Source organism: Bombina bombina, chromosome 7 (assembly GCF_027579735.1).
Source record: "Bombina bombina isolate aBomBom1 chromosome 7, aBomBom1.pri, whole genome shotgun sequence".
Classification (NCBI taxonomy): domain Eukaryota; kingdom Metazoa; phylum Chordata; class Amphibia; order Anura; family Bombinatoridae; genus Bombina; species Bombina bombina.
This window is the reverse complement of record NC_069505.1, coordinates 337546863-337574163: the sequence shown is the minus strand read 5'-3', so window position 1 is coordinate 337574163 and position 27301 is coordinate 337546863. Positions and strand designations below refer to the sequence as shown.

Genomic DNA, 27301 nt, shown 5'->3' with positions numbered 1-27301 from the left:
TCTGCGGTTCATATCCCAGGTATAGACAATTGGGAAGCGGATTATCTCAGTCGCCAAACGTTGCATCCGGGCGAATGGTCTCTTCACCCAGAGGTATTTCTTCAGATTGTTCAAATGTGGGAACTTCCAGAAATAGATCTGATGGCGTCTCATCTAAACAAGAAACTTCCCAGGTATCTGTCCAGATCCCGGGATCCTCAGGCGGAGGCAGTGGATGCATTATCACTTCCTTGGAAGTATCATCCTGCCTATATCTTTCCGCCTCTAGTTCTTCTTCCAAGAGTAATCTCCAAGATTCTGAAGGAATGCTCGTTTGTTCTGCTGGTAGCTCCGGCATGGCCTCACAGGTTTTGGTATGCGGATCTGGTCCGGATGGCCTCTTGCCAACCGTGGACTCTTCCGTTAAGACCAGACCTTCTGTCGCAAGGTCCTTTTTTCCATCAGGATCTGAAATCCTTAAATTTAAAGGTATGGAGATTGAACGCTTGATTCTTGGTCAAAGAGGTTTCTCTGACTCTGTGATTAATACTATGTTACAGGCGCGTAAATCTGTATCTAGAGAGATATATTATAGAGTCTGGAAGACTTATATTTCTTGGTGTCTTTCTCATCATTTTTCTTGGCATTCTTTTAGAATACCGAGAATTTTACAGTTTCTTCAGGATGGTTTAGATAAGGGTTTGTCCGCAAGTTCCTTGAAAGGTCAAATTTCTGCTCTTTCTGTTCTTTTTCACAGAAAGATTGCTATTCTTCCTGATATTCATTGTTTTGTACAAGCTTTGGTTCGTATAAAACCTGTCATTAAGTCAATTTCTCCTCCTTGGAGTTTGAATTTGGTTCTGGGGGCTCTTCAAGCTCCTCCGTTTGAACCTATGCATTCATTGGACATTAAATTACTTTCTTGGAAAGTTTTGTTCCTTTTGGCAATCTCTTCTGCCAGAAGAGTTTCTGAATTATCTGCTCTTTCTTGTGAGTCTCCTTTTCTGATTTTTCATCAGGATAAGGCGGTGTTGCGAACTTCTTTTGATTTTTTACCTAAAGTTGTGAATTCCAACAACATTAGTAGAGAAATTGTGGTTCCTTCATTATGTCCTAATCCTAAGAATTCTAAGGAGAAATCGTTGCATTCTTTGGATGTTGTTAGAGCTTTGAAATATTATGTTGAAGCTACTAAGTCTTTCCGTAAGACTTCTAGTCTATTTGTTATCTTTTCCGGTTCTAGAAAAGGCCAGAAAGCTTCTGCCATTTCTTTGGCATCTTGGTTGAAATCTTTAATTCATCTTGCCTATGTTGAGTCGGGTAAAACTCCGCCTCAGAGGATTACAGCTCATTCTACTAGGTCAGTTTCTACTTCCTGGGCGTTTAGGAATGAAGCTTCGATTGATCAGATTTGCAAAGCAGCAACTTGGTCCTCTTTGCATACTTTTACTAAATTCTACCATTTTGATGTATTTTCTTCTTCTGAAGCAGTTTTTGGTAGAAAAGTACTTCAGGCAGCGGTTTCAGTTTGAATCTTCTGCTTATGTTTTTCATTAAACTTTATTTTGGGTGTGGATTATTTTCAGCAGGAATTGGCTGTCTTTATTTTATCCCTCCCTCTCTAGTGACTCTTGTGTGGAAAGATCCACATCTTGGGTAATCATTATCCCATACGTCACTAGCTCATGGACTCTTGCTAATTACATGAAAGAAAACATAATTTATGTAAGAACTTACCTGATAAATTCATTTCTTTCATATTAGCAAGAGTCCATGAGGCCCGCCCTTTTTTGTGGTGGTTATGATTTTTGTATAAAGCACAATTATTCCAATTCCTTATTTTATATGCTTTCGCACTTTTTTCTTATCACCCCACTTCTTGGCTATTCGTTAAACTGAATTGTGGGTGTGGTGAGGGGTGTATTTATAGGCATTTTGAGGTTTGGGAAACTTTGCCCCTCCTGGTAGGAATGTATATCCCATACGTCACTAGCTCATGGACTCTTGCTAATATGAAAGAAATGAATTTATCAGGTAAGTTCTTACATAAATTATGTTTTTTTGCTTTCAGCAGACTCTCAATCACCTTCTTCTGTATCAGAGGACAGTTCATGTAAAATGACATCAAGTGGAAGGGTGGTGAAACTTCCAGCCCGATATCGGGATTAGCACTAGTTAGAGCAGTGACCAGAAGTATGGGCAGAATAATCCCATGGGCACTGTGGACTAGGGTAGTCTACCCCGATGTTCAAGTCAGGATTGTATTTCATGTTGTTTATATATATTCTCTTTAACTTCTTATTTGTTGTATACTAAACAAAACTATTTCTGTATGCTTCTTGTATACCTTGTTATTTGATGTATTCAAAGAAAAAAAAAAGTATGCTTTGTCCTTTGAAAAGGGGGAAGATGTGATGAGAGTGGGAAGTGACGTCACCGGATGGGGGCATGGTTTAGGGCCGTTATTGTCTATGTCGCAGTTACCAAGTTAGATATGTTGTACAAGCTGTTTACTTCTATGCTCTGCAATAAAATAGCGTTGTACCTTCTATGTTGTGTCCTGCATCTCATAACACTTTGTATTGTAAATTTTTAAAAAAAGTTGCGCGGTGACATCATCACGTCATTGCGCGTGACGTCACAGCGCAAAACGTGAAGCCCCGGCAATGCCTGTCACTATGCAGGCCCGATCGCTGGGGTAGGAGCGGGTGGGAGCCCCCAGATCTCCCTCAAGTTGGGAGAGTGCTAGCGACGGCTCTGAGTCGTCGTTAGCACCAGAGTGGGAAACTCTGTGATGGCTCAGAGTCGTCATTAGCACTCAAGGGGTTAAGGGTAAAAAAATACAGTACAGGTACATATATCCCCATCCAAAATCCAGAATTATTCCAAAATCCAGACTTTTTCAGTAATATTTTTTTTCATTTTCCCCGTCTGTAAGTCACAATCTTTTCTGCCTGAGATGCTGGTCTATTGTTATTTACAACTATTACCTTTCTGATTACGGTACCGTGCTATCTTTCGGATGGTACTATGTATACAAAAGTATTACAAATTATATAATGCTATATTTAAGTTACATGTATAAGCTATATTATGACATGAAAAAAATGCCTAAGTGACATAAGATATTGCTATTTACACTTGGCCCTATCCCCTCTTCAAAATGTCCCATTTTACAGATACAACTATGCAAATATTCCAAAATCCAAACCTTTTGCAGTACAAGCTGAGCTGCCGTTTAGAGCTGCAGACACATGCACACTCCTGAGCTTAACTTCCTGCTTTTCAACAAAGGATTAGAGAAGACAAAGAAAATTTGATAATTGAAGTATATTTGAAAGTTATTTAAAATGGTATGTTCTATTTGAATCGTGAAAGAAAAAAATTGGGTTTTATATCACGTTAAATGCTGCTCTTTCAAACTCATGACAGATTTTTATTTCTTAGTGCATTGCCCATTTAGAGATATGACCACTAATAAGTCCACAGGTTTGTCCACATCCATATAGGTCTTACTCACCTTAATGCAATGCTTCATCCACAGTCTTCCTCAGAAAATGTATTTTAGTTACCAGCTATTTAAATTATTATAAAAAAATATTTTTGAGTAAAAAAAATAAACGCCGTCGGCATTTATCATTGCACAAGCATTTCTAGTGAAATGCTTGTGCAATGCCGCCCCTGCACATTCGCAGCCAATTGGCCGCTAGCAGGGGGTGTCAATCATCCCGATCATATCTGATCGGGATGATTGCTGTCTGCCGCCTCAGAGGTGGCAGACGGGTCAGAATAACAACCTTTTTTTCAGTCATGTGACTGCTATTAAAAAGCATTGGAAAGCAGTGCACTAATTAAAATAGCCAGTAGGTGGAGCTGTCCGCTTGAGTTGCAGCAAAGTAATGCAAGCTTAGCAGAATGAAATTGATCTGTGTACACAAAGCAGACCAGACTTATCGAGCAACAAGATTTAGCAGCCACTTCCCTATTATCTTCCTGTCCAGCTGCTTGAGGTGAGGGTGCCTATCTGCCTATTAATCACTGCAGATTGAAATGCATAGAATAGGTACAGACCCAATAGTATCTAACATGCTAACAATGCAGAGAACTGTTTGCAGAAAAATGCAAGTAAAAAAACGTTTTTGTTCATTAAACTTGGTTTGATGATGATACAATCTGTTGTGTAATTATTTTATTAGGTGATGATTAGCAAATGTTTTTATTCATTAAACTTAGTTTGATGATGATGATACAATCTATATTATTAGGTTTATAATGCTGTTTAGCATTTAAAGTCTTCATTTCAAAGCTTTAAAAATAATGTATTAGATGTTACTTATGACAATTTTGAAAGGGGCCTGGAACCTAACTCCCTCACTTCCCATTGACTTACATTATAAACTGGGTTTCAATTTACAACGGTTTAGATTTACAACCATTCATTCTGGAACCTAACCCCAGCGTAAACTGAGGGCTATATATATATATATATATATATATATATATATATATATATATATATATATATATATATATATTTATATATATATATATAATATTATTTTATTATTTTGCTGAAGATAAAAAGGCCTTTCCTCTAGCCTATTCCAAAATTACCTTTTTATAGGGTGGACAGCAAAAGAAAACAGTTATTTGCTTATTGGTTTGAGGATGAGGGAGACCTCAAAACGTCACATTAAAGGGACATTAAACCCCAAAAAATTCTCTCATGATTCAGACAGAGAATACAATTTTAAACAAAATTCCAATTTTCTTCTGTTATCTAATTTGCTTCATTCTTTAGATGTCCTTTATTAAAGAAATAGCAATGCACATGGGTGAGCCAATCACATGAGGCATCTATGTGCAGCCACCAATCAGAAGCTACTGAACATATCTAGATATGCTTTTCAGGAAAGAATATCAAGAGAATTAAGCAAATTAGATAATAGAAGTAAATTAGAAAGTTGTTTAAAATGGTATTCTCTATCTGAATCATGAAAGAAAAAATGTGGGTTTAATGTCCCTTTAATAAAGAAGTTATCTTTGTATTTCAAGACCCGATGAGTGCCTTTCTTTCTGGACTGTGTATTTTTTTAAAGTGCACCTAGGGCAAAATTGTATATATCTAACTACTGTGAGTGCTGTGCCACCTATATATTCTATATTATTTTATTATTTTGCTGAAGAAAAAATGTCCTTTCCTCTAGCCTATTCCAATATTACCTTTGTATAGGGTGGACAACAAAAGAAAACAGTTATTTGCAGAAACAAAACATCTCATTTGTCTTCTATGTCCCTCTCTGTTAATGATTAAAAGCATTTAAAAGGCAAAGATAATAGTTGTGCAACCAGCTTTACTTTAAAAAAAAATTGCGTTAGAATGGGCTTACAGTAACATAAACATGGCAGTTCACAGCAGACTATAATGGGCCAGTTTTTTTATTGACATCTAATAGCAGCAAAGACAAGGAAAACACACATTTTTAAATTGATATTTCCTTGTGTTCTTTTTGGAGACCCTTTGAAATTGCTTTGATGATTGGAGGATTTCGTCTCCCAAGGACTCACATTGCTGGAGCTCTGCGTGTCTCTGTGCCAACAGTTTTGTTGATTTATCAGCAATTGTTTCAATAAGATCATCAACCTGGTCAAATGAATAAATCAAAAAATATATTACAAGACCTTAAAATTTACATGAAAGTGTGGCCTTAAAGGGACAGTAACATCAAAGTTAAACTTTTGTGATCCAGACAGAGCATGCAGTTTTAATTAACTTTCCAATTTACTTCTATTATCTAAATTGCTTTACTGTCTTGTTATCCTTTGTTGAAATATACCTAAATAGGCTCAGAAGCAGCAACACACTACTGGAAGCTAGCTGCTGATTGGTGGCTGGACATAAATGCCTTATGCCATTGGCTCACTAGATGTGTTCATCTAATTTTCAGTAGTGCATTGCTTCTTCAACAAATGATATCAAGAAAATGAACCAAATTTTATAATAGAAGTTGTTTAAAATAGTATACTCTATCTGAAGTATGAAAGAAAAATGTGTGGTTTTATGTCCCTTTAAAGGACCACTCAATGCAGAATACGTACATAATTAACAAGTACATAATAAAAAGACAATGATTTAATAGTAACTATGAATTACAAATAAGCTGTAGATTCTTTTTCAGACAAATTGATTTTTTCTCCCATTTTCCGGCCCACTGTATCATGTGACAGACATCAGCCAATCACAGACTAGTATACGTATACCCTGTGAGCTTGTGCACATGCTCAGTAGGATCTTATTCCCAAAAAGTGTGAATATAACAAGATTGTGCAAAATTCGTTAATGGAAGCAAATTGCTCTATCTGAATCTTAAGTATCTGGCTTCTCCTTTCCTTTAAGGTAACCATCTTGGTTGTTTTAGACTCCACCTCTCTTATGTTTTACTCTATTTAACATAACCATTTGCACTGATTCCTTGCTTAATTACTTACTCATTGCCTAAGGGTAAGAATTCCTCCTATCAAGCCTGTATGAAGAACCTATCTTATTTTCTGATATTTGTCACTCATATGAACTCTAAATTCAAGTTATTTCCACTTACCTGAACTCTGCTCAAGTGCAACATTCACAGGTGTCTTGCTACTCCTTCTCAGACATCTAGCCAGATTGTGCCTGCTACTCTTGGAACTCAATTCGGTATCAAACAACTGTTAGCTCTCCCTGGAATCACTCACAGACTAACTGCTCCAGGAACCGGTACCGGTAAGACTTTAATTGTGTACACAAATTCCTTTAACCATATTAAAGGGCCACTGTAAGTAAATATTTTCTATGCTTGTTACTAACTAACTACCCCAAATACGCTTTTTATCAATAGCATTTCATTAACATATCTCTACCGTATATCAGAAATCTTGTCTGCAAATTTAATTGTTTTCCAAACCCACTCAGTGGGTATCCTTTGCCCTGTACCAATCCGTTTACAATACCTAGGTTTCAAAATGGCGCTTTAAACACAAAGTTATTGGTTTAAGTATTTTGAACACTCAGTGCTGAAAATAGTGGGCAGGATAACGTGACATCATCGGTGAATAAAAGATATAACTTTTAGAACGTTATGAAACTTCGTTTTAGAGAAAATATAGGTCAGTAGGTTTTAATTAATGTTTATTAACTTTAATATGTTAGTTGTTTAGCTTAAAAATTATAACAGAAAGTAATCCTTTAATATTCTTAACATATACTTGAAGGATTTCCTTATTTTTTTATTCAATTTCCATTTTGCAAGTATTTTGTCTTGAGTTTGAATTTGCTTTTTCTAAAGGTACCTTTTATTTTTTCTGCTCAGTTTTTGTATGAACAATACCTGTCTATTTAAATATAATCTAGGAGTTAAACTTTGCTGCCATTCCAACTGAACTCCAATTAAGATTACACTTAGATATTTTTAGTCAATGCTTTAGATTTATAACAAACAGTTACAAATTTAAAGCAACATCAACGCTTTGTTTAGTACAACATTAATTCTCAATATTTCTGTTGTATAATACTCAGCCACAAAACTTTAAAGGGACACTCAATCAAAATTAAACTTTCATGATTCAGATAGAGCATGCCATTTAAACAACTTTCCAATTTACTTCCATTGACAAAATGTGCACAGTCTTTTTATATTTAAATTTTTTGAGTCACCAGCTCCTACTGAGCATGTGCAAGAATAAGTGTGTATGCATTTGTGAATGGCTGATGGCTGTCACATGGTACGTGTATGCATTTGTGAATGGCTGATGGTCAGATTTGATTGTCAGAAAAAAAATCTACTACTCATTTGAAGTTCAGACTAAGTGCTATTGCATTGTCTTGTTATCTTGCATTTGTTGATTATGCAAATCTACTGTGTTGACTGGTCCTTTAATATAAGGCAATGAATTAGTCTGTCTAGCAAAATATTGCAGTATAATCAAGTATCTGTGTGTGTGTGTGTGTATATATATATATATATATATATATATATATATATATAATAAATTAAATCAAAACTCACTTGCACAGCATGAACCCTATTGAGGTTTCAAACCATATTACTACATTGAACCAAAAGGTAGATATCCTGGGCCAAGGATTAAATGAGCTTCAGAAAGAAAATGGCATATTAAAGGGATTATTAAATGACTTTGTTTCAGCACGAAATTCAGTGACACCTGAACCTCTAGTAAATCCTCCAATGATTTTTGTTTTAGGAAATAGATCCGATTTTAGGGAATTTAGAATCTCTTGCATATGATGTATTTTGCCATGAAGCCCCAAACTTACACAAATGATAGATTAAAAGTTTGCACAATTATCTCCTTTTTTTAAAAGTGAGCCCAGAGTATGGGCCAACAGGTATTATGAAACTAACCATGCAATCTTAAACTCTGTAGACGACTTCTTCACATCAATGGCTACATTGTATGATGATGTAGATAAACAACTAACTGCAGAAACAAATCTCAGAACCCTTAGACAAGGGAAAAAGAAAGTGGAGGAGTACATCTCCGAATTCCAAACTTGGGCTATAGATTCTGGCTGGAACGCATTGAGTCTAAAATATCAATTTCGTATAGGTTTATCAGAATATCTAAAAGATGAACTATCCCGAATAGAGATCCCAGAAACGCTAGAAGCCCTAATCAAAATCAGCATATCACTTGATAGAAGATTCCGTGAGAGGAGAGTTGATATAACCACCTCAGAATATAATCCTAGAAAGACACTCCCCCCAAATTATACAAAAAGTCCTAATATTGACATAACTATGGAGATTAGAAAAATAAAAGGCCCATTATCAGCTGAAGAGAAAATGAGAAGACGCACATTAAAATTATGTTTGTATTGTGCAAACCCAAATCACGTAGTATCCTCATGCCCCCTGTTAGCAGGACAAAAGAAGGGTAAGGAAGTTTCTTTTCCTCATGCATGTATCTCAAATTGCACTAAAACTTATTTTTCTTCTAATATTTTCTTACAGTGGGATCAGCAACATATCAAAACAGAAGCAATGATTGATTCTGGGGCATTTGGGTATTTCATGGATGAAAATTTTGCTATTGTAAATAAAATACCATGTGTGTTAAAGCAGACTCCTATGCCAATTAGAGTTATTGATGGCTCTTTTATTCACACAGGTCCTATTACACAAAACACAGTTCCATTACTTATATCCTCACACTCAGGACATAAGGAATACATAACCTTTGATATCATTCCCTCATGTATTCACACTATTATTCTAGGTTATCCTTGGCTAATACTACATAACCCTCACATTGATTGGACATTAAACCAAAAAACAAATCCATCTAACTACTGTTTATCCACATGTTTTCACATACTTCTATTTCTAGTGCTGAAACTTATCCCTCAGTTTATAGAGACTTATCGGAAGTTTTTGACTTAAAGGAGGCTGAAAACCTCCCTCCTCATAGAATTTATGATTGCCCGATTGAAACCATACCTGGGGCACCAATTCCATATGGCAAAATGTATCCTTTATCTCAAAGCGAATTGCAACACCTGCAGGAATATCTGGATGACAACCTTAAAAAAGGTTTTATAAGACTATTAACCTCTCCAGGTGCCGCAGGCATGTTTTTTTTGTCAGAAATAAGGATAAATCTTTACGGCTGATTATCGATTATAGAGCCTTAAATAGCATCACTGTCAAAAATAGGTACCCATTGCCATTAATAACTGAATTATTAGAGAGACTAACTAATGCTAAAATTTTTACTAAACTTGATCTGAAGGGGGCATATAACCTGATAAGAATCCGTGAAGGTGAAGAATGGAAAACTGCCTTTAGAACCAGATACAGATTATTTGAATATCTGGTTATGCCTTTTGGCTTGGCTTGTGTAATGCCCCAACTACATTTCAGGCATTTGTAAATTACATTTTTCATGATCTTATGGATATATGTGTAATAGTATATTTATTATGACAGTCTAATATATTCCCCTAACATTCAAACACATATAAAACATGTAAGATGGGACCTATCTAGATTTAGGGATCACTGTCTAGTTGCTAAATTAGAAAAATATCAGTTCCACAAGATATCCATTAAATTCTTAGGATATATTTTAACACCTGAAGGAATAATGATGGATCCTGAAAGGTCACATCCATTACTAACTGGCCTCGACCCACCACTCAAAGGGCTCTCCAGAGATTCTTAGGATTCGCTAATTTTTACAGAAGGTTTATATACAATTATTCAAGTTTGGTAAAACCTCTAACCATTCTCACAGGAAGTCATAAAAATTTCACTGGATACCAGATGCTGAGGCAGCATTTTCATTGTTGAAGTCCAGATTTGTATCAGCACTGATATTACAACTTCCAGATCATTCTAAACAATTTGTACTTGAGGTAGACGCCTCCGATACAGGTTTGGGTGCAATTCTGTCTCAACAAGAGAACCCCAAGTCGGTTTTACACCCCGTAGCCTTCTACTCCAGGACATTGACACCTGCTGAAGTTAATTATACCGTAGGGGACAAGGAATTGTTGGCCATAAAATCTGCTTTCGACACCTGGCGCCATCTCCTAGAAGGAACAAAACTACCTTTTACCATATACACCGACCATAAAAACCTTGAATACCTTCGGAAAAATAAGACTTTGTCTGCAAGACAATTTAGATGGTCACTTTTTTTTTGAATGATTTCGTAATCACATACAGGCCAGCCCACAGAAACATTAAAGCGGATTCCTTGTCACCCCTCTCTGACTCACGATCTGAAGAATCTAACTTTAGACCAATAATACCTGCTGAAAAGATAATCGCTCTGACCACTACTCCTGAGGGACAATTTTTAAAGGCATTACAAGACGATCATACTATACCACATTCGGAAGTAATTCAAGAACCATCAGAATTGTATTTCCACAATGGTAAATTATATATACCCCCATCTCTACGAATGTCCATTCTAGGACAAACCCATGATGCGCAAACATCGGGACATCTTGGTATCCAAAAAACAATTGAATTTATTGCAAGATCATATTGGTGGCCCAAGTATAAAGCAACCATTTACAAATATGTACGCTCCTGAGAATCATGTGCTAGAACAAAAACAGAACGTCTTAAGCCAGCAGGATTACTAAAACCACTGCCGATACCTGACAAACCTTGGTCAACTGTGGCTCTCAATTTTATTGTCAAATTACCTATATCCCATTCTCATAACACAATAATGGTCGTAGTCGACCATCTAACAAAAATGGCACATTTTATACCTCTTAAAGGGTTTACCTACTGCATCACAGACTACAGAAATATTAATCACATTATGAAATTACATGGATTACCCATCACAATGATCAGCGACAGAGGCACTCAGTTCACCTCAAAATTTTGGAGGCAACTATGCAAGTCATTAAAGATTGACTCAAGATTATCAACAGCATACCACCTGCAAACAAATGGCCTCAGATTTTGGAACAGTATATCAGATGTTATATAACCCATTTGCAGGATGATTGGCTTGATTTGTTACCATTAGCTGAATTCTCATATAATAATTCTTTAAATACTTCTACTAAGATGAGTCCTTTTTTTGCTTCTTATGGATTCCACCCTGAAGTATCCCAAACTCCTTCTTACAAACGAATTGTCCGGCAGTACACAACTACACTGAAGCTATACGCATGAATTTAGCTCAACTTAAGGATCACTTAACTGAAACCAAACCCAAACAAAAATTCTATTATGATAAAAAAAACATCGTCAACCGCCATAAAAAAAAAATTCGGATCTAGTTTAGTTTTTGACAAAACATTTACGACTAAAGGTTCCATCTACGAAACTTGCTTCCCAATTCCCGAATTGTGAATCCCACGACTGTGACTCTCAAGTTACCTGCTCATTATGCTGTACATCCGACTTTTCATGTTTCTCTGTTAAAACCTTATATAATAGATCAAGACCCTAATAGAAAGCAACCCCCAGGACCTCCAATCGATGTGGATGGGCACGAGGAATTTGAGGTAGAACAGATCTTAGATTCTCGCAGGAAATATGGTGGAATTAAGTATCTCATACGTTGGAAGGGCTATGGTCCTGCTGATTCCTGGATTCCTGCAACTGATCTACATGCTCCTCAGTTGAAGAGGGCTTTTTACACCCGTTATCCATTATCCTTCGAAACCTGCACGTTGAATACTCGGAGAGCATTCGTAATGAGGGGACTCTGTTAAGTATCTGGCTTCTCCTTTGGGGTAACCATCTTGGTTGTTTTAGACTCCACCTCTCATGTTTTACCCTATTTAACATAACCATTTGCACTGATTCCTTGCTTGATTATTTGCTCATTGCCTAAGGGTAAGATTTCCTCCTATCAAGCCTGTATGAAGAACCTATCTTATTCTCTGATATTTGTCACTCATATGAACTCTAAATTCAAGTTATTTCCACTTACCTGAACTCTGCTCAAGTGCAACATTCACAGGTGTCTTGCTACTCCTCCTCACACATCTAGCCAGATTCTGCCTGCTACTCCTGGAACTCAATTCGGTATAAAACAACTGTTAGCTCTCCCTGGAATCACTCACAGACTAACTGCTCCAGGAACCGGTACCGGTAAGACTTTAAGTGTGTACACAAATTCCTTTAACCATATTAATATTCTTAACATATACTTGAAGGATTTCCTTATTTTTGATTCAATTTCGATTTTGCAAGTATTTTGAGTTTGTATTTGCTTTTTCTAAGGGTACCTTTTTTATTTTTTCTGCTCGGTTTTTGTATGAACAATACCTGTCTATTTAAATATAATCTAGGAGTTAAACTTTGCTGCCATTCCAACTGAACTCCAATTAAGATTATACTTAGATATTTTTAGTCAATGCTTTAGATTTGTAACAAACAGTTACAAATTTAAAGCAACATCAACGCTTTGTTTAGTACAACATTAATTCTCAATATTTCTGTTGTCCAATACTCAGCCACAAAACTTTAATATAAGGCAATAAACTAGTTTGTCTAGCAAAATATTGCACTGAATCATAAAAGTTTATTTTGACTTAAGTGTGTCCCTTAAAGGCAAAAATGGTGGCATGGTATTCGTTAAGAATTTCTCGCTACTTTCTTGTACTCATAAAGCTTTGACCACACGTTGTTTTTAATTCAAATTGGATATGCCATATTAAAAAAAATTTATGGTACTTTACAGAGTTTTCTATGGCCTGAGATGGATACAAAATTTGTGCAACCCACAAAAACATCTATGTACATTTTTACTATTATTTAAAACATAATTTTAGTATTTCAGATCATCCCGGGTCCTGCAGGATTGTTACAGGTTAGGGAGGCTGCCTACTTACCTGTCCACAGAGTCTGGGGCCAGGGAAAATTACCTGGTTTTAGGGGGTACCCCAGCTCAGTCCAGGAGACTTCCATACCTTATTTTGCCCTGCTTATAGCATTCTTGGTCCCATCCATGACAACACAGCCCTTTTTTCTATAAAAGCATTCAACTAAGCTTTGATAAAGTTTAATACTAAGGACGATGGGAACAACCAAGCTGTGCCTTAGTTAAATTTAGATGCACCTCCACTGATGAGGCCCATACAGACAAAAACGTAAGTCTAAGGTTAAATGTACAAGTCCTTTGTACTCCACTAGAGGTCGGCTTTTTGCATGTGTTGGATAGCGCGCAAATTACAAGTTGAAAGTAAAAAAAGTTTTAGCTTGTGCACTAACCTGGAATATCGCAACCACGTTAACATATTCCCCCATAGAAGTCAAAAGAGCTTGAAAAGTGGAAAAAATAGGCATTTACATGTTTTCAGCTACTTGACTGAAAGAGCTCCAATGCACTTACTGTATGTATATATATATATATATATATGTCTATATATGAGTACATATGTATTTATGTGTTTATATGTGTGTATATATGTCTGTAAATACATATAAACATATAAATACATATGTACACACACACACACATATATATATATATATATACTGTATACCTCATATTTTTGATCCCTTATAACTTTTTTTTTATGCAATTTTGTTTTAAAAATGTATATTAGATAGTGTTATTATGAGTGTAACTGTACTTTTAAATGTATTTTTTATGTGTTTTGTGCAACTTTTTAGTCGAGCGTAAAAGTTGACCAGAGCTCTGAGGTTGTGTTATCCCGATGCACGTTAAATTCAATTTCGCTTGAGTGATGCATTTACTTTCAAACTGTAATACGCGTGCAAAGAGCTTTGCCTTAGATTGATATCGCTGCACTTCTACACACACTTCTGGGCTTCGCCGTACAAATTCTTTGTTCAGAAGAGAACTGCATAGTATTTTGGGGCTGGACTGTCTTTATTGATAGCGTTAGACTGATATATTGCTAGAAACTTGTCTTCTGTGAAAAGCACAAGTGGACCAAAACAGGCTGTACTCTTCTAGTATTTGAAAGCTGAATACTAATTCAAAAGGCATAAATGATTTGATAACTTCCCCCTGAAATAAGTCGGTTGTAAATATACTGTATGTATTAAAAACATTTACACTGCAAATAAAGTCAGATAACACTCTGTAAAAATCAGAAACAGAAAGTCTTGAATTATGTAAAACTGGCAAGGAACTGTTAGCATTTACAGACATGAACAAACAAATGGTTAAATATGCATAAATATGACACTGCAACATCCCGAAAACACATTTATGAGTGTCAATAATAAAATGACAATATATATATATAAAGTGGCACACTAATGTTAAGATATCGCGCCCACTTTAACATATTACAAGTTGAAAGTAAACGTGACCACACGAGTGGGTAAGCGTGACTTAAGTCCTTGCGTAAAGGGTTAGGGCTAAATAAAAAGTTGCACCAAACACAATATAAATACATTAAAATAAAATGTTACACTCATATACACACTATTTAATAATAATTATTCAAATAAATATTAAAAATAAGAAGTTGTAAGAGTTAAAAGGTATAATGTATATAACAAGTATTTGAATAGAAAGGGCTGTGCTTTGGACATACATTAATACTATACCTGCATCTGTAGATTTTCCACTGTGTATCCTGACTGGAACCTCACTTTGTCGCCAGTTTTTTTCTTCTTTTTGTTGAAGGCAAAGTGTCTCTTTTTAGCTGAGTATGGCCCCTGTTATAAAGAGAGACATAAAGAAAATATGAAAAAGTGAACAATTAGTTGTGACCTCTAACAGATGTATCTAACAGTGCCAGGAGATCTATAGAAATGTAAATCAATTTGTGTATCCGGTATCCATCAGCTTGCTGGATAAGCATTTAGCTTTTCCTTTGTAAGAATATTGTCTTGTACTGTTCGGTCAGAATAGACTGTCCCTTTAAATATCGTTGGTGCATTCATTCGGATAATCATTTCATTTTAATATCCATGTACATCTCTAGTATTTAGTGTCCCTTTAACTAGATAAACAGCTTAAAATTTAGAGAATAATGTGAAAGATCTCATAGCACTAATTGATCATTTTGATAATAAGCACTTTAGCGAATCAGGCCCTATGTCTTTAGAGGCACTAAAGACTAAATTAAAACTTTCCTTTTTCAGATAGAGCAAGTCATTAAAACAATTCTAGATTACTTCTATTATCAAATGATGCACATTATCTTTGTATGCACGCTTTCTGATGCACCAGCGCTTGTATACATATATGAGTGATTGGCTGATGGCTGTCACATGGTACAAGAGGCTGGAAACTGAAGAACATTTTATAATCTACTGCCTATTTGAAATTCAGAGTAAATGTTATTGCATTGTCCTTATATTATGCATTTATTGATTATGTTATTCTGTTGTTTTTAACCATTAACATTTAACTGCTAACCACTTACCATAACTCTTAATCCAAACTTCACCAAGAACCATTATTTCCAACCCTAAATCTTGACAATAAACATAACTCTAACATTAAACATGTATACTTAACATTAACTCATACCCATTAACCTTACAATGTATTTGCAAGTAATTCTATTTGAAGGTGAGATATTTAAAGGGATATGAAACACAAAGTTTTTCAATCATGATTCAGATAGAGAATACAATTTTAACAAAGTTTCCAATTTACTTTTATTATTAATTTACTTTGTTCTATTGTTATTCTTTGTTGAAGAGATATCTATATAGGTCGCGTGCACTTGTCTGGAACACTACATGACAGAAAATAGTGCTTCCATCTAGTGGACTTTCTAATGTGTAACATTGTTGAAAAACTACTGCCATTTAGTATTGCAAACACGTTCATACTCCTAAACCTTCCTGCTTTTCAACAAAGGATAACAAGAACACAAAGAAAAAATGATAATATAAGTAAACTGGAAAGTGGTTTAAAATGTTATGCTCTAGCTGAATGATAAAATAAAAAAAATTGTGTTTTATGTCCCTATAAAGGGTAATAAAATTAAAAATTAAACGTTAATGGTTTATACAGAGCATGCAGTTTTACATTTACTTTGTGATCTTGGTATCCTTTGTTGAAAAGCATATCTAGGTGGACTCAGGGGCTGCAATGCACTACTGGGAGCTAGTTGAAGATTGGTGGCAACACACATTTCTCTTGTCATTGGTTTACCAGATGTGTTCAGCTAGTTCCCAGAGGTGCTGTGAGAACAATGTCATTATAATCTATGCATCTATATTGTTAGCTTTTGACCACACAGTTCCACAGTGAAATATGCTGGCATCACAAAAACTTTATTAAACAAAACAAAAAACACCCTCTATGAAGCAGTCTAATATATGCACAAAATAAAAATTAAAAACAGCTGGCAAAATAAAAGAAAAAACACATTGACAAAACATGACCACAAGGGGGCAATAAAGTATTTATGAATTCCATGATGTTTAGGTGAAAAGTCATGATCACTCCTCTAGAACACTGTGGAATATCATATTTATGAGGTTTTTGAGATGGTTGTATTTCTATCCAGCAAGACTAATTAAATTGTTTGTAATGAGTGTTTTTCAGTGTTGCTACAACGTTATGCTTAATGTGCAGATAACATTTATTGGTGCAGGTAACACAACACCTACTAATGAAATGCTAGAAATCATAGGCAAAGCCACAATTCATTTTCAAACATTATCTCACCTTAAAGGGACACTAAACCCAAATTTTTCTTTCATAATTCAGATAGAGCAGCAATTTTAAACAACTTTCTAATTTACTCCTATTATCAATTTTTCTTCGTTCTCTTGCTATCTTTATTTAAAAAGCAGGAATGTGATGCATAGGAGCCGGCCCATTTTTGGTTGAGAACCTGGGTTATGCTTGCTTATTGGTGGGTAAATGTAATCCTCCAATAAGCAAGCACTATCCATGGTGCTGAACCTTAAATGGGCTGGCTGCTAAGTTTTGCATTCCTGCTTTTAAAATAAAGATAGCAAGAGAACAAATAAATATTGATAATAGGAGTAAATTAGAAAGTTGATTAAAATTTCATGCTCTATCTGAATCATGAAAAAAAAATGTGGGTTCAGTGTCCCTTTAAAGGGACATTCTGGTCAGAATTTAAATGCACACAAATGAATTACATCATTGAATAGAAACATCTTTGCAATATAAATATATTGTCAAAAATGCTTCTAGCAAGTTATCGCTGTTTTTGTCTGCATGCGCATGTGAAGCATTGCTAGATATTCTCAGTGCACCAGCATTTTAAATACTACAGAGCCAGTGGGGGATTTCATAATGTCAGTAATAATGCCAATTGAGTCAATACCAGATGATACAGGCACCTTAGACTCTCTATATAGGTGACATGTTTAAAATGCTGGAGCATAGAGCATATTTAAAGGGACAGTCAACTTAAAAATACAGGTAGCCCTCAGTTTACGCCAGGGTTAGGTTCCAGAAGGAATGGTTGTAAATCGAAACCGTTGTAAATTGAAACCCAGCTTATAATGTAAGTCAATGGGAAGTGAGGGAGTTAGGTTCCAGGCCCCTCTAAAAATTGGCATAAGTAACACCTAATACATTATTTTTAAAGCTTTGAAATGAGGACTTTAAATGCTAAACAGCATTATGAACCTAATAAATTAATAACACAACACAGAATATATATTTAAACTAAGTTAAATGAACAAAAACATTTGCTAAACAGCATTATAAGCCTAATAAAATAATCACACAACACAGACTTTACTTGCATTTTTCTGCAAACGGTTCTTTTTATGCTTTCCAATCTGGACTGATTTATAGACAGGAAGATCTTGTTCCTTTGCAAAATGCTCGATAGCTCAGGTCTGGTTAAACTTATATAATTTCAGCTTGCTTGACTTGCATATCTTTGCAACACAAGGGGACAGCTCCACCTACTGGCTATATTAATCAATGCACTGCTTCTCAATGCTTTTCAATAGCAGTCACATGACTGAAAAAAAAGGTTGTTATTCTGAAACGGTGCAAATTGAACCGTTGTAAACCAAGGGCCACCTGTATAGATAATCCCTTGATTACCCATTTCACAGTTTTGCACAATAAACATGATTATATTAATATACTTTTTACCTCTGATTACCTTGTATCTAAGCCTCTTTTGATAGCCCCCTGATCACATGACTTTTTATTTATTATCTATTGACTTGCATTTTAGCCAATTAGTGCATTGTCATCCACAACTCTACAGGTGTGAGGACAATGTTATCTATATGGCCCAAATGAACTAGCAGTCTCCTGTTGTGAAAAGCCAATACAAAAGCATGTGATAAGAGGCTGTCTGTAGTGGCTTAGAAACAGGCAGAAATTTAAAGGTTTAAATGTTATAAAGAATATTAATATATCAATGTTGGTTGTGTAAAGCTGGGGAATGGGCAGTAAAGGTGTTCTTTATCTTTTTAAACGATAACAATTCTAGTGTAGACTGTCCCTTTAAATACACTCTTGAAATAGTTATAACATTTACTAGAAGCATTTTTGCTAATACTTTTATATAGCAAAAAAAGCTTATGCTAAAAACTGTACTGCACCCACATGCATTCCAATTTTTTTTGGAATGTCTCTTTAACAAAGAAACAGCCTAACAACCGACCATGAATCTAGCCCAAACTAAACTCAAGTCAGTAATACAACAAATAATTTACTGAATTAGTGTTTTTATATTTGTATATTATCAAGTGATTGATGTATAAGAACTTATATGAGGACTTGATTAATACCGGTATATCATTATGCATTTTCTTTTAAAACTACTAGGACAATTAACCTTAGACAACTATCAGTTTTACCTTCTGAAGTCCACTTGGTACGGAGGTAACGGACACACGTCTTGTCAGCTTCTTGGACCGCACTAACACATTGTTCGCAGTGATCCGTTCAGTTTCAGCTTCTACAACATTAACATCCAGATGTAGAGTTGCTTTTAAAGAAAAACAATCTTATAAGTAATAATGTAAAATGCTACTAATGTTTCAAATGAATTAAATTATCAAGAAGGAATTATTAAAGGGACATTAAACCCAAACATTTTCTTTCATGATTCAGACAGAGAATACAATTTTAAACAACATTCCAATTTACTTCTATTATCTATTTTGCTTCATTCATTAGATATCCTTTCTTAAAGAAATAGCAATGCACATGGGTGAGCCAATCACATGAGGAAAATATGTGCAGCCACCAATCAGAAGCTACTGAGCCTATCTAGATATGCTTTCCAGGAAGGAATATCAAGAGAATGAAGCAAATTAGATAACAGAAGTAATTTTAAAAATTGTTTAAAATGGTATTCTCTATCTAAATCATGAGAAAAAAAAACATAATTTATGCTTACCTGATAAATTCCTTTCTTCTGTAGTGTGATCAGTCCACGGGTCATCATTACTTGTGGGATATTAACTGCTCCCCTACAGGAAGTGCAAGAGGATTCACCCAGCAGAGTTGCTATATAGCTCCTCCCCTCTACGTCACCTCCAGTCATTCGACCAAGGACCAACGAGAAAGGAGAAGCCAAGGGTGTAGTGGTGACTGGAGTATAATTTAAAAAATATTTACCTGCCTTAAAAAACAGGGCGGGCCGTGGACTGATCACAATACAGAAGAAAGGAATTTATCAGGTAAGCATAAATTATGTTTTCTTCTGTTAAGTGTGATCAGTCCACGGGTCATCATTACTTGTGGGATACCAATACCAAAGCAAAAGTACACGGATGACGGGAGGGATAGGCAGGCTCTTTATACAGAAGGAACCACTGCCTGAAGAACCTTTCTCCCAAAAATAGCCTCCGAGGAAGCAAAAGTGTCAAATTTGTAAAATTTGGAAAAAGTATGAAGCGAAGACCAAGTTGCAGCCTTGCAAATCTGTTCAACAGAGGCCTCATTCTTAAAGGCCCAAGTGGAAGCCACAGCTCTAGTGGAATGAGCTGTAATTCTTTCAGGAGGCTGCTGTCCAGCAGTCTCATAAGCTAAACGAATTATGCTACGAAGCCAAAAAGAGAGAGAGGTAGCAGAAGCTTTTTGACCTCTCCTCTGACCAGAGTAAACGACAAACAGGGAAGACGTTTGTCGAAAATCTTTAGTTGCCTGTAAATAAAATTTAAGGGCACGAACTACATCCAGATTGTGCAAAAGACGTTCCTTCCTCGAAGAAGGATTTGGGCACAAGGATGGAACAACAATCTCCTGATTGATATTCCTGTTAGTGACTACCTTAGGTAAGAACCCAGGCTTAGTACGCAGAACTACCTTATCCGAGTGAAAAATCAAATAAGGAGAATCACAATGTAAGGCTGATAACTCAGAGACTCTTTGAGCCGAGGAAATAGCCATTAAAAATAGAACTTTCCAAGATAACAACTTTATATCAATGGAATGAAGGGGTTCAAACGGAACACCCTGTAAAACGTTAAGAACAAGGTTTAAACTCCATGGTGGAGCCACAGCTTTAAACACAGGTTTAATCCTGGCCAAAGCCTGACAAAAAGCCTGAACGTCTGGAACTTCTGACAGACGCTTGTGTAACAGAATGGACAGAGCTGAGATCTGTCCCTTTAAGGAACTAGCGGATAACCCCTTTTCTAAACCTTCTTGTAGAAAAGACAATATCCTAGGAATCCTAACCTTACTCCAAGAGTAACCTTTGGATTCGCACCAATATAGGTATTTACGCCATATTTTATGGTAAATCTTTCTGGTGACAGGCTTCCTAGCCTGTATTAAGGTATCAATAACTGACTCAGAAAAACCACGCTTTGATAAGATCAAGCGTTCAATTTCCAAGCAGTCAGCTTCAGAGAAGTTAGATTTTGATGTTTGAAAGGACCCTGAATCAGAAGGTCCTGTTTCAGAGGTAACGACCAAGGTGGACAGAATGACATGTCCATAAGATCTGTATACCAAGTCCTGCGTGGCCATGCAGGCGCTATTAGAATCACTGATGCTTTCTCCTGTTTGATTCTGGCAATCAATCGAGGAAGCATCGGGAAAGGTGGAAACACATAAGCCATCCTGAAGGTCCATGGTGCTGTCAAGGCATCTATCAGGACCGCTCCCGGATCCCTGGATCTGGACCCGTAGCGCGGAAGCTTGGCGTTCTGTCGAGACGCCATGAGATCTATCTCTGGTTTGCCCCAACGTGGAAGTATTTGGGCAAAGACCTCTGGATGAAGTTCCCACTCCCCCGGATGAAAAGTCTGACGACTTAAGAAATCCACCTCCCAGTTCTCCACTCCCGGGATGTGGATTGCAGACAGGTGGCAAGAGTGAGACTCTGCCCAGCGAATTATCTTCGATACTTCCATCATTGCTAGGGAGCTTCTTGTCCCTCCCTGATGGTTGATATAAGCTACAGTCGTGATGTTGTCCGACTGGAACCTGATGAACCCCCGAGTTGCTAACTGGGGCCAAGCCAGAAGAGCATTGAGGACTGCTCTCAATTCCAGAATGTTTATTGGAAGAAGACTCTCCTCCTGATTCCATAGTCCCTGAGCCTTCAGAGAATTCCAGACAGCGCCCCAACCTAGTAGGCTGGCGTCTGTTGTTACAATTGACCAGTCTGGCCTGCTGAATGGCATTCCCCTGGACAGATGTGGCCGATAAAGCCACCATAGAAGAGAATTTCTGGTCTCTTGAATGGAATGAAGGACACGGCATGCATTTTGAAGTTTTGTTAACCTGTCCTCTGTCAGGTAAATCTTCATTTCTACAGAATCTATCAGAGTCCCCAGGAAGGGAACTCTTGTGAGTGGAAAGAGAGAACTTTTCTCTTCGTTCACTTTCCATCCATGCGACCTTAGAAATGCCAGTACTATCTCTGTATGAGATTTGGCAGTTTGAAAGCTTGAAGCTTGTATCAGTATGTCGTCTAAGTACGGAGCTACTGAAATTCCTCGCGGTCTTAGTACCGCCAGAAGAGTGCCCAGAACCTTTGTGAAGATTCTTGGAGCCGTAGCCAGTCCGAATGGAAGAGCTACAAACTGGTAATGCCTGTCTAAAAAGGCAAACCTTAGATACCGGTAATGACTTCTGTGAATCGGTATGTGAAGGTAAGCATCCTTTAAATCCACTGTGGTCAAGTACTGACCCTCTTGGATCATGGGCAAAATTGTTCGAATAGTTTCCATCTTGAACGATGGAACTCTTAGGAATTTGTTTAGGATCTTTAAATCCAAGATTGGCCTGAAGGTTCCCTCTTTTTGGGAACTACAAACAGATTTGAGTAAAACCCTTGTCCTTGTTCCAACCGCGGAACTGGATGGATCACTCCCATTAATAAAAGATCTTGTACGCAGCGTAGAAACGCTTCCTTCTTTGTTAGGTTTGTTGACAACCTTGACAGATGAAATCTCCCTCTTGGGGGAGAGGATTTGAAGTCCAGAAGGTATCCCTGAGATATGATCTCTAACGCCCAGGGATCCTGAACATCTCTTGCCCAAGCCTGGGCGAAGAGGGAAAGTCTGCCCCCCACTAGATCCGGTCCCGGATCGGGGGCCCTCAATTCATGCTGTCTTAGGGGCAGCAGCAGGTTTTCTGGCCTGTTTGCCCCTGTTCCAGGACTGGTTAGGTTTCCAGCCTTGTCTGTAGCGAGCAACAGCTCCTTCCTGTTTTGGTGCAGAGGAAGTTGATGCTGCTCCTGCTTTGAAATTACGAAAGGAACGAAAATTGGACTGTCTAGCCTTGGCTTTGGCCTTGTCCTGAGGCAGGGCATGACCTTTACCTCCTGTAATGTCATCAATAATCTCTTTCAAGCCGGGCCCGAATAAGGTCTGCCCTTTGAAAGGAATATTAAGCAATTTAGATTTAGACGTAACATCAGCTGACCAGGATTTTAGCCACAGAGCTCTGCGTGCCTGAATGGCGAATCCTGAATTTTTAGCCGCAAGTTTAGTTAAATGTACTACGGCATCTGAAATAAATGAATTAGCTAACTTAAGGAATTTAAGTTTGTGTGTGATGTCATCTAGTGTGGATGATTGAAGTGTCTCTTCCAGAGACTCAAACCAAAATGCTGCTGCAGCCGTGACAGGCGCAATACATGCAAGAGGTTGCAATATAAACCCTTGTTGAACAAACATTTTCTTAAGGTAACCCTCTAATTTTTTATCCATTGGATCTGAAAAAGCACAGCTATCCTCCACTGGGATAGTGGTACGCTTAGCTAAAGTAGAAACTGCTCCCTCCACCTTAGGGACCATTTGCCATAAGTCCCGTGTGGCGGCGTCTATTGGAAACATTTTTCTGAATATAGGAGGGGGTGAGAAAGGCACACCGGGTCTATCCCACTCCTTAGTAACAATGTCAGTAAGTCTCTTAGGTATAGGAAAAACGTCAGTACTCGTCGGTACCGCAAAATATTTATCCAACCTACACATTTTTTCTGGGATTGCAACTGTGTTACAATCATTCAGAGCCGCTAATACCTCCCCTAGTAACACACGGAGGTTCTCAAGCTTAAATTTAAAATTTGAAATGTCTGAGTCCAGTTTATTTGGATCAGAACCGTCACCCACAGAATGAAGCTCTCCGTCTTCACGTTCTGCAAACTGTGACGCAGTATCAGACATGGCCCTTGCATTATCAGCGCACTCTGTTCTCATCCCAGAGTGATCACGTTTACCTCTTAGTTCTGGTAGTTTAGCCAAAACTTCAGTCATAACAGTAGCCATATCTTGTAATGTGATTTGTAATGGCCGCCCAGATGCACTCGGCGCTACAATATCACGCACCTCCTGAGCGGGAGATGCAGGTACTGACACGTGAGGCGAGTTAGTCGGCATAACTCTCCCCTCGTTGTTTGGTGAAATATGTTCAATTTGTACAGATTGACTATTTTTTAAAGTAGCATCAATACATTTAGTACATAAATTTCTATTGGGCTCCACTTTGGCATTAACATATATAGCACAGAGATATTCCTCTGAATCAGACATGTTTAACACACTAGCAAATAAACAGCAACTTGGAAATACTTTTCAAAGTAATTTACAAATAATATGAAAACGAACTGTGCCTTTAAGAAGCACAGAAAATATTATAACAGATAAAATAATTAAGTTATAGCATCAATCTTTGTCAGAATATACAGTTTTAGCAAAGGATTGTTCCCCTCAGCAAATGATAACTAACCCAGGCAGCAGAAAAAAATACACAAATAAACGTTTTTTATATCACAGTCAATACAATCAGCACAGCTCTGCTGTGAATGATTACTTCCCTCAAAAAAGACTCTTGAGATCCCTGAACTCTGTAGAGATGAACCGGATCATGCAGGAAGAAAATGAACCTCTGACTGAGTTTTTCTGATGCATAGTGAAAGCACCAAAATGGCCCCTCCCCCACACACATAACAGTGAGAGGGATCAGTGAACTGCTCTAATTTAAATCAAAACTATTGCCAAGTGGAAAAAAAGTGCCCAAAACATTTTTTCACCCAGTACCTCAGAGAAAAAAACGTTTTTACATGCCAGCAAAAAAACGTTTTACCTCAATAATTAATTGTCATTTAAAACCTATTGCAAGTCCCTGCAAAATAGGTTAAGTCTATGTATACAGTTTAAAAGCCAAAGTACCATTTCCCAGAAAACTGAAGTGTAAAATATACATACATGACAGCCTGATATCAGCTACATCTACTGCATTCAAGGCTGAGTTTACATTATAACGGTATGGCAGGATTTTCTCATCAATTCCATGTCAGAAAATAATAAACTGCTACATACCTCTTTGCAGATTAATCTGCCTGCTGTCCCCTGATCTGAAGTTTACCTCTCCTCAGATGGCCGAGAAACAGCAATATGATCTTAACTACTCCGGCTAAAATCATAGAAAAACTCAGGTAGATTCTTCTTCAAATTCTACCAGAGAAGGAATAACACACTCCGGTGCTATTATAAAATAACAAACTTTTGATTGAAGATATAAAAACTAAATATATCACCATAGTCCTCTCACACATCCTATCTAGTCGTTGGGTGCAAGAGAATGACTGGGGGTGACGTAGAGGGGAGGAGCTATATAGCAACTCTGCTGGGTGAATCCTCTTGCACTTCCTGTAGGGGAGCAGTTAATATCCCACAAGTAATGATGACCCGTGGACTGATCACACTTAACAGAAGAAATTGGGTTTAATGTCCCTTTAATATTTATCAAAAGCAGGGGAGTATCTATAGGGATCTCAGAGGTCTCAGGTGAGACCAAGGGGCATATTTATCAAGCTCCGTACCGCTGCTCCATAACCTGTCCACCTGCTCTGAGGCCACAGACAGAAATCGCCCGAAATCAACCCGAACGAATACGATCGGGCTGATTGACACTCCCTGCTAGCGGCCAATTGGGCTCAAATCTGCAGGGGGTGGCATTGCACCAGCAGTTCACAAGAACTGCTGGTGCAATGATAAATGCAGAGAGCGTGTGCTGTCAGCATTTATCGATGTGCAGCGGACATGATCCGCTATTTCGAATCTTGTCCGCTCACACAATCATAAATATATGCCCCAAAGCCCTTACCTCTAGGGGTCCCTTTACTCTTCACTGCCATATTGTGCTACTAACCGATACCAGATTTTATTTATTTAGTGATAAACTTTTCTCTAAGTTTCCTGGGCTGGAACTGAAAATAGTGCTGCTGTATAAGATACAGGAACTCGTGTGGCTAGATTAGGGTATGTACAGTAAGTGGGGATAGCCAAGGTTGTGTTCTAGAACAGTAGTTCCCAATAAATGTGCAGCATAATTCCCTAGCTAGAACGTTGCACAGCTGTTTTGTGTGCCATACCTTGTTATGGCGATTGACCAAGCAACACAGTGTTCTCTCTTGTCAAACCTCAAAGTGCGCACAGCATGCTTTATGTTTATTTTATAGGCCAGCAGCAGCTGCTCTCAGAAACATAAAGTAAGGACCAAGAAGCAAAGAGAGGCAGTGGCACTTTCGAGTATATATAATGTTACTATTTTGCAATCTCTGTGACAGTCTTTGGGTGGCTTTGCACTGCCTAGCTGCAGAATAAACTGTTGTATGCATTGTTTGCAGTACTTGGCACTGTTCAGAACACACCTACATCTAAATATAAGATATTACAGTGTCCCAAACTATTATGATGGTACACAAAGATTTTGTGGACTATGGGTGTCTATTATTATTCAGGTATGGTCATGATTATGTAATTATTCTTGGCTTGTATATTCTACCTATTAGGAGTAGGTTAATTGGGATGGGTACTAGCAGATCAGCTCTTTGGGCAGGGCGAGAGGTGTACCCACCCCAGGCTCCATGTTTTGGGGGCCCCCGCACTGTCATCAGGGGTGAGGGTATGAGATGGTGCAAGTACATTCTGTATTTATTTTATGAAGAAGTGTTTATGGTATCAGGAGGTGTAATATATAATGTTATTCTTTATATAGGACTCACTGAATATTGGGAAAGGGGTGGGCCATAGAGGGTGGGAACAAAGTAGTATTCAGTTATTTATTGAGCACACAAAAAACAAGGTTTCGGGAGTACACCTCCCTTAATCATGCATGATTAAGGGAGGTGTACTCCCGAAAACGTTGCTTTTTGTGTGCTCAATAAAGAACTGAATACCACCTTTTAGCTGCCTTCCTTTTTTGGAAAATATTTGGATATTTGTAGGTCTCTGTGGTGACCTAGGTTGGCGTGCAGTGGCCTGTTGTGCTGGACTGTTACTACTTTTCCATAGAGGGTGGGGACAGAGCATACAGGGTGGGAGAAAAACTCAACATATTTGTCAGTTTTCATCTAACTGGTTGTAACTACAAACCGTGTGTTTAAAAAAAAAATGGTTTAATATTTAGATGAGTTATTTACACAAAGACA

The 27301-nt window shown here is 37.3% G+C and overlaps 1 protein-coding gene across 2 annotated transcripts in view; it reads right to left on the bottom strand.

The window, feature by feature from the left end:
* Positions 1-5400: 5400 nt before the first annotated feature.
* Positions 5401-27301, bottom strand: part of C7H3orf49 (chromosome 7 C3orf49 homolog) — a 38647-nt gene continuing 16746 nt past the window's right edge. The window contains exons 3-5 of one of the 2 annotated variants that reach the window (XM_053720996.1): positions 19260-19360; positions 15042-15152; positions 5401-5623 (exon numbers count right to left, since the gene is read on the bottom strand). In XM_053720996.1, coding sequence (XP_053576971.1) covers positions 5429-5623; positions 15042-15152; positions 19260-19360 — 407 coding nt within the window. In that variant the 3' untranslated portion in view covers positions 5401-5428. Of the gene's footprint in view, positions 5624-15041; positions 15153-19259; positions 19391-27301 lie in introns of both variants that reach the window. The other variant, XM_053720995.1, reaches the window with a different exon arrangement.